This window comes from Trachypithecus francoisi, unplaced genomic scaffold, assembly GCF_009764315.1.
Source record: "Trachypithecus francoisi isolate TF-2019V2 unplaced genomic scaffold, Tfra_2.0 Lachesis_group0, whole genome shotgun sequence".
NCBI classification, from domain to species: Eukaryota; Metazoa; Chordata; class Mammalia; order Primates; family Cercopithecidae; genus Trachypithecus; species Trachypithecus francoisi.
In genome coordinates, this window is record NW_022681453.1 from 27049313 (window position 1) to 27061830 (window position 12518).

At 37.9% G+C, this 12518-nt stretch overlaps 1 protein-coding gene and 1 long non-coding RNA gene across 7 annotated transcripts in view; one reads left to right on the plus strand and one right to left on the minus strand.

Annotated features, from left to right (window-relative positions):
- Positions 1-12518, minus strand: part of CFAP20DC (CFAP20 domain containing) — a 320674-nt gene that overhangs the window by 96215 nt on the left and 211941 nt on the right. For all 6 annotated transcript variants that reach the window (XR_004436919.1, XM_033210293.1, XM_033210292.1 and 3 more), the window contains one exon: positions 4251-4628. Coding sequence is in view for 5 of the 6 variants with exons in the window: in XM_033210293.1 (XP_033066184.1) it covers positions 4251-4628 (378 nt within the window). In the remaining variant the exon portion in view is untranslated. The remainder of the gene's footprint in view (positions 1-4250; positions 4629-12518) is intronic.
- LOC117083070 overlaps positions 1-12518 on the plus strand; it is a 220275-nt gene that overhangs the window by 25524 nt on the left and 182233 nt on the right. The window lies entirely within an intron of this gene.

Below are 12518 nucleotides of genomic sequence, written 5' to 3' on the forward strand. Positions count from 1 at the left end.
ATATCATAATGACAGGATCAAGTTCACACATAACAATATTAACCTTAAATGTAAATGGACTAAATGCTCCAATTAAAAGACACAGACTGGCAAACTGGATAAAGAGTCAAGACCCATCAGTCTGCTGTATTCAGGAGACCCATCTCACATGCAGAGACATACATAGGCTCAAAATAAAGGGATGGAGGAAGATCTACCAAGCAAGTGGAGAACAAAAAAAAGCAGGGGTTGCAATCCTAGTCTCTGATAAAACAGACTTTAAACCATCAAAGATCAAAAGAGACAAAGAAGGCCATTACATAATGGTAAAGGGATCAATTCAACAGGAAGAGCTAACTCTCCTAAATATCTATGCACCCAATACAGGAGCACCCAGATTCATAAAGCAAGTCCTTAGAGACCTACAAAGAGACTTAGACTCCCATACAATAATAATGGGAGATTTCAACACTCCACTGTCAACATTAGACAGATCAACGAGACAGAAGGTTAACAAGGATATCCAGGAATTGAACTCATCTCTGCACCAAGCGGACCTAATAGACATCTATAGAACTCTCCACCCCAAATCAACAGAATATACATTCTTCTCAGCACCACATCGCACTTATTCCAAAATTGACCACATAATTGGAAGTAAAGCACTCCTCAGCAAATGTACAAGAACAGAAATTATAACAAATTGTCTCTCAGACAACACTGCAATCAAACTAGAACTCAGGACTAAGAAACTCAATCCAAACCGCTCAACTACATGGAAACTGAACAACCTGCTCCTGAATGACTACTGGGTACATAACGAAATGAAAGCAGAAATAAAGATGTTCTTTGAAACCAATGAGAACAAAGATACAACATACCAGAATCTCTGGGACACATTTAAAGCAGTGTGTAGAGGGAAATTTATAGCACTAAATGCCCACAAGAGAAAGCAGGAGAGATCTAAAATTGACACTCTAACATCACAATTAAAAGAACTAGAGAGGCAAGAGCAAACACATTCAAAAGCTAGCAGAAGGCAAGAAATAACTAAGATCAGAGCAGAACTGAAGGAGATAGAGACACAAAAAACCCTCCAAAAAATCAATGAATCCAGGAGTTGGTTTTTTGAAAAGATCAACAAAATTGACAGACCGCTAGCTAGACTAATAAAGAAGAAAAGAGAGAGGAATCTAATAGACGCAATAAAAAATGATAAAGGGGATATCACCACCGACCCCACAGAAATACAAACAACCATCAGAGAATACTATAAATGCCTCTACGCAAATCAACTAGAAAATCTAGAAGAAATGGATAATTTCCTGGACACTTACACTCTCCCAAGACTAAACCAGGAAGAAGTTGAATCCCTGAATAGACCAATAGCAGGCTCTGAAATTGAGGCAACAATTAATAGCCTACCCACCAAAAAAAGTCCAGGACCAGATGGATTCACAGCTGAATTCTACCAGAGGTACAATGAGGAGCTGGTACCATTCCTTCTGAAACTATTTCAATCAATAGAAAAAGAGGGAATCCTCCCTAACTCTTTTTATGAGGCCAACATCATCCTGATACCAAAGCCTGGCAGAGACACAACAAAAAAAGAGAATTTTAGACCAATAACCCTGATGAACATCGATGCAAAAATCCTCAATAAAATACTGGCAAACCGGATTCAGCAGCACATCAAAAAGCTTATCCACCATGATCAAGTGGGCTTCATCCCTGGGATGCAAGGCTGGTTCAACATTCACAAATCAATAAACGTAATCCAGCATATAAACAGAACCAAAGACAAGAACCACATGATTATCTCAATAGATGCAGAAAAGGCTCTTGACAAAATTCAACAGCCCTTTATGCTAAAAACGCTCAATAAATTCGGTATTGATGGAATGTACCTCAAAATAATAACAGCTATTTATGACAAACCCACAGCTAATATCATACTGAATGGGCAAAAACTGGAAAAATTCCCTTTGAAAACTGGCACAAGACAGGGATGCCCTCTCTCACCACTCCTATTCAACATAGTGTTGGAAGTTCTGGCTAGGGCAATCAGGCAAGAGAAAGAAATCAAGGGTATCCAGTTAGGAAAAGAAGAAGTCAAATTGTCCCTGTTTGCAGATGACATGATTGTATATTTAGAAAACCCCATCATCTCAGCCCAAAATCTCCTTAAGCTGATAAGCAACTTCAGCAAAGTCTCAGGATACAAAATCAATGTGCAAAAATCACAAGCATTCTTATACACCAGTAACAGACAAGCAGAGAGCCAAATCAGGAATGAACTTCCATTCACAATTGTTTCAAAGAGAATAAAATACCTAGGAATCCAGCTTACAAGGGATGTAAAGGACCTCTTCAAGGAGAACTACAAACCACTGCTCAGTGAAATCAAAGAGGACACAAACAAATGGAAGAATATACCATGCTCATGGACAGGAAGAATCAATATCGTGAAAATGGCCATACTGCCCAAGGTTATTTATAGATTCAATGCCATCCCCATCAAGCTACCAATGACTTTCTTCACAGAATTGGAAAAAACTGCTTTAAAGTTCATATGGAACCAAAAAAGAGCCCGCATTGCCAAGACAATCGTAAGTCAAAAGGACAAAGCTGGAGGCGTCACGCTACCTGACTTCAAACTATACTACAAGGCTACAGTAACCAAAACAGCATGGTACTGGTACCACAACAGAGATACAGACCAATGGAACAGAACAGAGTCCTCAGAAATAATACCACACATCTACAGCCATCTGATCTTTGACAAACCTGAGCGAAACAAGAAATGGGGAAAGGATTCCCTATTTAATAAATGGTGCTGGGAAAATTGGCTAGCCATAAGTAGAAAGCTGAAACTGGATCCTTTCCTTACTCCTTATACGAAAATTAATTCAAGATGGATTAGAGACTTAAATGTTAGACCTAATACCATAAAAACCCTAGAAGAAAATCTAGGTAGTACCATTCAGGACATAGGCATGGGCAAGGACTTCATGTCTAAAACACCAAAAGCAACGGCAGCAAAAGCCAAAATTGACACATAGGATCTAATTAAACTAAAGAGCTTTTGCACAGCTAAAGAAACTACCATCAGAGTGAACAGGCAACCTACAGAATGGGAGAAAATTTTTGCAACCTACTCATCTGACAAAGGGCTAATATCCAGAATCTACAAAGAACTCAAACAATATACAAGAAAAAAACAAACAACCCCATCAAAAAGTGGGGAAAGGATATGAACAGACATTTCTCAAAAGAAGACATCCATACAGCCAACAGACACATGAAAAAATGCTCATCATCACTCGCCATCAGAGAAATGCAAATCAAAACCACAATGAGATACCATCTCACACCAGTCAGAATGGCAATCATTAAGAAGTCAGGAAACAACAGGTGTTGGAGAGGATGTGGAGAAACAGGAACACTTTTACACTGTTGTTGGGATTGTAAACTAGTTCAACCATTATGGAAAACAGTATGGCGATTCCTCAAGGATCTAGAACTAGATGTACCATATGACCCAGCCATCCCACTACTGGGTATATACCCAAAGGATTACAAATTACTCTACTACAAAGACACATGCACACGTATGTTTATTGCGGCACTATTCACAATAGCAAAGACTTGGAATCAACCCAAATGTCCATCTGTGACAGACTGGATTAGGAAAATGTGGCACATATACACCATGGAATACTATGCAGCCATCAAAAAGGATGAGTTTGCGTCCTTTGTAGGGACATGGATGCAGCTGGAAACCATCATTCTTAGCAAACTATCACAAGAACAGAAAACCAAACACTGCATGTTCTCACTCATAGGTGGGAACTGAACAATGAGATCACTTGGACTCGGGAAGGGGTACATCACACACTGGGGCCTATCATGGGGAGGGGGGAGGAGGGAGGGATTGCATTGGGGAGTTATACATGATATAAACGTCATGCACATGTACCCTAGAACTTAAAGTATAATAAAAAAAAAAAGAAAATAAAATAACTGTTATGATGAAAATTATGTAATTATCTTTCTCATTAAAAACATGAGGTATTCTATTATCCTTGGGATGTGCAGTAGACTCTTTAACAGCTGCTGTTACCAAACTAAAACACATCAGAATAGGAAAGAAAATACAATACTGATCACCCAAATGATGAAAAAGAGATACTGCTAAAAACATGTGTGCAACAGAACGGAACACAGCAGGATGCATTGCCAGCATCTGTAAACCACATGGAACCACTTACAGATGCTTCAGGGATCGAGCTCAGCCTTTCCCCTGAGATTTCTTTCAGGGAGGTTTTGTTTAGTGAAGCTGGCACTTGCTGGGCTGGTAGGTCCTTTACTTTGATTACAGGGTCTGGAGTTTTCTGACAGGATCCACACCTTCTTGCAGATGGAGGAAAGCATGTTGTAGGCAACAAACTCATTTGAAAGTTGTTTCTATCTATTTGCTCCGCCGAGGAATCCTGGCTTTCTGTTGCTCCTGCTTCAGTGTAGGCGCTCTTTAGGTATTCCTTACTTGTCCGCTTTGCAGCCTCCCCCAGCAGGCTCTCTAATGTTAACTGAGTTAACTCCGAAGGACCAGTTGTTGGGCCTCGAGAACCCTGGATACTGTGGTCACCCTATGTTGGGGAACAAAGTAAAAATCATTTTGAGCAGAAATTTGTGGTGAATAAGTTACTGAGTACAAGTTCTTAATAAATTCATATTTTCTATGAATAAAGCAAAAGCACATATATGTAGATTTTACTTTAATTGGCAAAGAAAAACATGAGTAACTAAAAGTAGCAATGCAAATAGGTATAAACCATTTGCTAAAATGTCCTGCTATATAGTAGTTGGTTTGGATAAGGCATATTTTTTACTCATGAATAACAAGAGAACATTTAAGAAGTAAAAATGTCTAAAAGAAGAGAATCCAGAGCAAGTCATCTAAAACATCTAAGAATCATATACTTTGACTTTCTGATAAGTTAACTCCATGGAAAAAGAAATAACTAGAACTTATGGTATTTAGCCTACTTAAGCAGAGAAATGGTACTCTATTAATAAATACAAGTGGGCCTAGGGAAGCATTTTTACCTTATTGTAGGGCAGTTTTGTTTTTCAAGAGCAATAGATAATGGAACATGTTTTATAAAGTATTTTTCTTACATGAAAATTTTAGTTTTAGAAAGATATTTTTCCACAAAATGTGAACCTCATTACATATAAATACTTGGAAAGCTGAAAATGAAAGCTACAATAATTTTACAAGTCCATAGTTCTGTGATTATCCATAGAAAAGCAAAAGTTTAAATTTAAAAAATCTGATAAAGGAAGAATTACAAACATGAAATCAATGGTAATGAAAGTAGATAATGCAAATGAGAAATGTAGTGCTATTTCAATTGATAGATTTTTATGTTATAAAATAATACATTTAAACTGTGTGATCACTGCATGTACTTGTCATGGTAGATTCTTCCAATTTGACTAATTTATTTAAATATATATGGCGGGGCACAGTGGTTCATGCCTGTAATCCCAGCACTTTGGGAGGCCAAGGCAGGTGGATCACCTGAGGTTGGGAGTTCGAGACCAGCCTAACAAACATGGAGAAACCCCGTCTCTACTAAAAAAAATACAAAATTAGCCGGGCGTGGTGATGCATGCCTGTAATCCCAGCCACTCGGGAGGCTGAGGCAGGAGAATCGCTTGAACCCGGGAGGCGGAGGTTGCAGTGAGGCGAGATCGCACCATTGTACCCCAGCCCGGGCAACAAGACCGAAACTCCATCTAAAAACAAACAAACAAACAACAAACAACCAACCAAACCAAAAATATAATAAACGGATGTGAAATGATAAACTTAGAATAGAGAAAAAACAAAAAAGCAGAGAACATTTTGAAGACATTATTTGGTGTCTGACAATGCGTATCTTAACATTCAGTTTCAGTAAGCTATTCCTTCACCCTTCAATTTATAGACATACAGAACCCAGCATCTAGTTATTTCCAAGGGTTGGCATTTTAAAAACAAATATTTGGGTGACTGATTGGACTGTTCAATTTCTTCCTGAATGTTTGACCATCATACACACTCAACATAATGATTACAATCTCTGGTGAAATCTTCCTTACAGAAGTGAAGCATGGGTAAAGGTGAGAGAGTTTGCTCTCGGTTGGGCAAGGGACAAGGGAGAGATCTACAAAAGCTTTTAATTACAGGGAATCTAGCTTATTTACTGTTCTGTTTTCCTTTCTTCCTCATCATGGGCCAAGTTCATTTAGGTGCTACAGATGCTTGGAGTGTAATGATAGACCAGAACATAATCCCTGCCATCCAGGGACTGTATTCTGAAGGCAAAGAGGAGTCACTGTGTGAAGCAGGGGAATGTCACAATGACACACAATAGAAGGCCTGGGTACATGTTTATGGCTACTGTTTGTGGAGTGTCTGGGCTGGCTTGTGGAGACAGTAGAACTGGAGGCCAATCAGTAGACTATTGTATTGTTGTTACTAGGATTGTTGAGGTGCCTGAATTAAGGCAATGGCAGTGATGATAGAGAAGCTGGACTGGTTTGAGAATTCACGTCAGTATGTCAAAGGCAAAGTACATCATACTGAGTAATTCTTGCAGTCTCTTACACAGAGTATGAGATCCCTAACCCCTGCCCTGTTATATTTTTTCTTCTTGTGAAATGTAGTTGAGATTAGCAGACAACTGTGCTCTCAAGAAAGGTCCAAGGTTGGACTTCAAAAAGCTCCAGGAAATTAAAAGATAAAAATAAAAAATATAAACTTTATTTTTCAACATAAGTTCCACCAAGGTCAAGTCACTTTTTTAAGCCATGGTGCTAGCCATTTAGTCCATCCCTAAGAAACTGAGGATGCTGGGAATATAACCACGCCAGTGCAGTCTTTTTTTATATTATTAACTGAAAAAAAGGGTGCCTCTTAAAGATTTTTAAGATTATAAAACAAAAAGGAGTCAGAAGGAGCCAAATCAGGTTTATAAGGTGGTTACCTAATGATTTCCCAACAAAACTCTTGCAAAATTGACCTTTTTTGATGAAAGGAGTGAGCAGGAGCATTGTCGTGGTGGAGAAAGACTGTGGGGAAGCTTTTGTGGGTGTTTTTCAGCCAAAGCTTTGGCTAACTTTCTCAACCCACTCTTATAATAAGCAGATGTTCTTGTTCTTTCACCCTCCAAAAAGTCAACAAGCAAAATGCATTGAGCAATGCCCAAAACCATTGCCATGACCTTTGCTGCTGACTGGTCCACTTGTGCTTTGACTGGGCCACTCCCACCTCTTGGTAGCTATTGCTCTGATTGTGCTTTGTCTTCAGGATCATAGTGGTAAAGCCATGTTTCTTCTCCTGTTACAATTCTTCAATGAAATGCTTCAGGATCTTGATCCCACTTGTTTAAAATTTCCATTGAAAGCTCTGCTCTTGTTTGCAGGTGATCTGGGCACAATGGTTTTGGCACCCATTGAGTGGATTGCTTAACTTTAATTTTTCAGTCAGAATTATGTAAGCTGAACCAATTGAGATGTCAATGGTGTTGTCTATTGTTTCTGCTGTTAGTCTTCATCCTCTTCAATTACAGCATGAATAAAATTATTTTTTCCTCACAAATTGATGTGGATGGCCTGCCATTGAGGGCTTCATCTTTAACATTGTTTCATCCCTTCTTGAAACAAGTTTGTAAACTGATGATTTCTTTGGGGGCATTGTCCTCATAAGCTTTTTGTAAGGCAACAATGATTTTACCATTCTTCCATCCAAGTTTCACCATAAATTTGATGTCGGTTTTTGCTTCAATTTTAGCAGAATTCATATTGCTCTGAAAAGGGATTTTTCTCAAACTGATGTCTTATCCTTCCTTAGTGCTCCAAACTAGATTCTGTTCAGACATGTTATAATAAGTTAGTACAAGTTTATTTTGGTGCATTTTTAAAAAATCAATATATAGTTTTCTCATAATAGGCATTTTCCATTAACTTTTTGAAGTCCTCTTGTATACTTGGGTCTTAAAACCTCTTATAAGAGGTTTTACATTCTCATCAACAATGGGAATGTAAACTAGTACAACCACTATCGAAAACAATGTGGAGATTCCTTAAAGACCTAAAAGCAGAACTATCATTTGATCCAGCAATCCCACCACTGGGCATCTACCCAGAGGAAAAGAAGTCATTATACAAAAAAGATACTTGCACACGCATGTTTATAGCAGCATGATTCACAAAAATGTGTAACCAGCCCAAATGCCCATCAATCAACGAGTGGATAAAGAAAATGTGATATATATGGGATACCACTCAGACATAAAAAGGAATAAAATAATGGCATTTGCAGCAACTTGGATGGAATTGGAGACCATTATTTTAAGTGAAGTTAACTCAAGAATGGAAAGTCAAACATTGTATGCTCTCACTCATAAGTGGGAACTAAACTATGAGGGTGCAAAGGCATAAGAATAATACAATGGACTTTGGGGACTCAGGGGAAAGGGTGAGAAGGGTGTGAAGGATAAAAGACTACACATTGTGTACAGTGCACACTGCTCAGGTAACGGGTGCACCAAAACCTCAGAAATCACCACTAAAGAACTTTATCACGTAACCAAACACCACCTGTTGCCCAAAAACCTATTGAAATAAATAACGAGGAATGACTATAGAAAATGGAATGACTATAGGAAAAAAACTTCAAAATAAAGTAGTGATTTTCTTGTTAAAAATATAATACTGAAATATCTAAAGGAGTAAATTAAAATAATCAATAATACTAAAAAACACCCCTCACCTAACAAATAGTGTACCTACAGTACACTAAGGATGAGAACTGTATTGTTAAGGATCTTTTATAAACATTTCTTCTTGGTACTCATCCTGGGCATATATTTTCTTTGTCTACACTAGCTTCATCTTCTGAGACACACACACACACACACACACACACACACACACACACATTTATAACTGATGGAGAAACTTATCTTTCAGTGTTCCAGATAGGGTAAAGAAAAGATGGTGATTGGGTGCCAATCTGTGGGCCCTTGCTTTGTGGCCCAAGTGAAAAAATAAGATAGGCGAAAAGATTTCTGCAAATGCAACAGTCCCTGCACGACCTCAGTTGCAGGCCCTGGGCAACCCTATCTGCTGTAGGCCACTTATGGGGTGAGTTTGTCCTTCCCCACCAGTCTGGGCACCCTAGGATGTTCATATGGTTGAAGAACTCTGCCTTCAGGCAGAAAACTTGAAAGACTGTCAGAGCTACCTGAAAAAAATGCCCAATGTTCTAAATCACTAGGTAATAAAGTGGTGAGTCTTGCAATTTTTTTTTCATAGAGATAAAGAACAAAAGTTTATTCTTGTCTACAGAAGAAGGTAAAAAAAAAATAGAGTAAACACCTCCCAAGTCCTAGTTCTGAGACGGTATTGGTAGAACTAGCATAGATGTTTTTTAATTTGGTCTGGTAGTGAGACAGGGCTATGTCTTCTCTAATTTTTTTAAAACATTGCAGTTTATTTTCCTGTAATTGTCAAATACAATTGGCAGTGGGATTTCTGTGATCAAAAGATCCTCTACTCATTAATTTCCATCATAAAAAATGAAGACATGTTATTTTGTATATGACGTAGGTAGAAATTGGAAGTGTTTTCAGTATACATTAATTCAATAGATATTTATTAAGCTCCTACTCTGTGTGAGGCAATTTCTAGACACTATACAAGATACACAGGTAAGAAGGACGGGCACTCCTTCAAGAGGTATAAAGTTTATTTTTTTATTTATTTTTATTTTTTTGAGACGGAGTCTCGCTCTGTGGCCCAGGCTGGAGTGCAGTGGCCGGATCTCAGCTCACTGCAAGCTCCGCCTCCCGGGTTCACGACATTCTCCTGCCTCAGCCTCCCAAGTAGCTGGGACTACAGGCGCCCGCCAACGCGCCCGGCTAGTTTTTTGTATTTTTTTAGTAGAGACGGGGTTTCACCGTATTAGCCAGGATGGTCTCGATCTCCTGACCTCGTGATCCGCCCGTCTCGGCCTCCCAAAGTGCTGGGATTACAGGCTTGAGCCACCGCGCCCGGCCCAAGAGGTATAAAGTTTAACAGAGAAATAATACCTAAAAAGTAATAACATCATAAGGTAGAAGATAGTAGATGTCATTTTAGGAATTTCAGATGTACTATTTTGGGAATTTAGAGTGCTGCATGGAAAACTAGATGTTTGCCACATCATTCAGAAAACACCATAAAATCAGTGCATTTGGTAAGAAGTGTATTTTCCCATCTGCGGTGGGTCAGAGTATAGCTTTTTCTTCCTTCTAGCAGTTTACTCAGGTGGAAAGCATTTCTCTTTGCTTGGCATGAGCAGTGATTATATACATAGAAATATTCATGAGTATGTACATGGACATTCATCTTACATTTTTCCTAAGATATACTCTGGTTTGGAGATCAGCCGAGAAGCAGATGGATTTAGCTGTGTACCCTGGTGAGCATTCTCTTGGTTACCCTGCATTTCCACAGTAATACATTTCCATGCTATTTTAAATATATGGAAAGAACAAATAACTGGAGAATCTGGACAGGGTACAAAGGCTTGTTTGCCTTGGCTGCCCTAGAACTACTAATTCTGGTTTCAGATTCCGAAAGAGAAACTGGGATGAATGAGAAAGGCAAGATGATATAGGAGACTAAATTTGAGTAGTGTTTTGATTTGCATTGGGTCAGCTTCTCATTTAGAGAAGAAATACATGGAGAATTTTTAAAAAGTACAGTATTTATTAGGAGTGGGTGCACTGGCAAAACACTATTCCTCTTTTTGCATTGTTATAAGAAGAAGAGGCATGCTTTTGCCTCTTTAATAAGGTAGAGATGATGTTTATTGATTTCACGTGTGTAATTCATTTGGGCTCAACATGTTCTGGGATGAATTTTTTTCTATATAACATATAAATCTGTTATGTGCATGAGACGTTAGTGTACCATGATCTGGTGGAAAAATAACCACTATTCTCCTCTTAGTTTATCATTTAGCTACTGAAAACCTGTAGAGCAATTGAATATAATTTGTCAGAGTAGCAAATAAGTTGTCACGCCGTTTTCACATTCCAATCATCTGTTCATCTGTTTCTCAGAAGAACAAATACAAAATCCTTTTGATTTAACTTAACATATATTTTTTAAAGTCCCAAATCTCTTGAACCGTTTGTCTTTTGGGCTCAGAAACATTTGTTTGTTAAATATTCAATCACGCCCCAGTGCCAGGAACATCAATAGAGTTTGCCTGATTAACTGTAGCACAGCATATGTACGCCGAAGATGAGAATGATTTCCCCAAGGAGCCAGCACTTCCTCTGCTGAACTACATTTCTTAAAAGGACATGCAGATGGGCATTTGGACAATAATTTCTGGCTACACAAAATGGATTGCTCTTGCTGAGTTGTAATTTTAAAAAGATAATTTTAATGACTCTTGAGGGCCACCTACTTGGAGCAGATGGGACCCAGGCTCTTTGTACCACAACTTTAATGTTGAGTGAATCAGAATAGAACTCTATTTTAGCCTTTGTAAAAGTGGACGATCCTATTTATTTATATTTCAATGGAGTTTTAAATTCAATCCACCATGAAAAAAATCTTATATAACTGTCTTAAAAGTTCTGTAACAAAACACATCTGCGATATTCAAAACACACTTTTGATGGTAGTTTTGAATTTGTAATTGAGATTGAGTCAGCAGGAGTTTTTAGTTTTGTCTGTCATGTTAGTAACTAAGTGTGTGGATTGATAGCACCTTTTAGTTGAACAACAGCATTAGCAAACAACAGAGCTAGTATAGGTATACTTCTGTTGTCGACTAAAGAGCACGGTTATTTGCATAAATTCAGCTAAAGATAGTCCTAACAGAATGAAAAAAATAATTTCTTCTCTGATGATAACAAGACTGGCAATTCAAATATATCTTAAATGTTTTCATAACAACCATCCCCAAGAAGTACTTGTGCTTCTACTTGAATTTTGTGGCAAACGGTGAAAGTAATACAATTTCCTCTGGGTGACAAAGATAAGTGATAGTTGTGTCTTATAATACATTTTATGAGTTTGTAAACAAATAAAAAAGGAAGATACCACAGTTTTAAACAAGTAACTAACCTGCAGCATGCCTGATATTAAAAAGGTTTGGCCAAATTATTTTCGTGACATCTTTACCTGTAGCAAATGATACTTTACAGACAAATCATAGCCTAAGTTACAGGTACTGTGTGGGAAGGGCACAATCACCGTATGAATATTTTGGGAAAATGATTAGACTTTTCTAATTTTTCAAGGCGAAACATATTTTTCTGTAAGTTAGACTTCATGTTCTTTTAACTGACAACACTTTAAAGATTTCTTGTGAAAACTACTATCTACAAGCAAATGCTTATCTGCAAGATGTCTATCATTTAGCAAAAATGGTGGAATATTAGATTGCAAATAGACAAGCATTTTTTTTTTATTATACTTTAAGT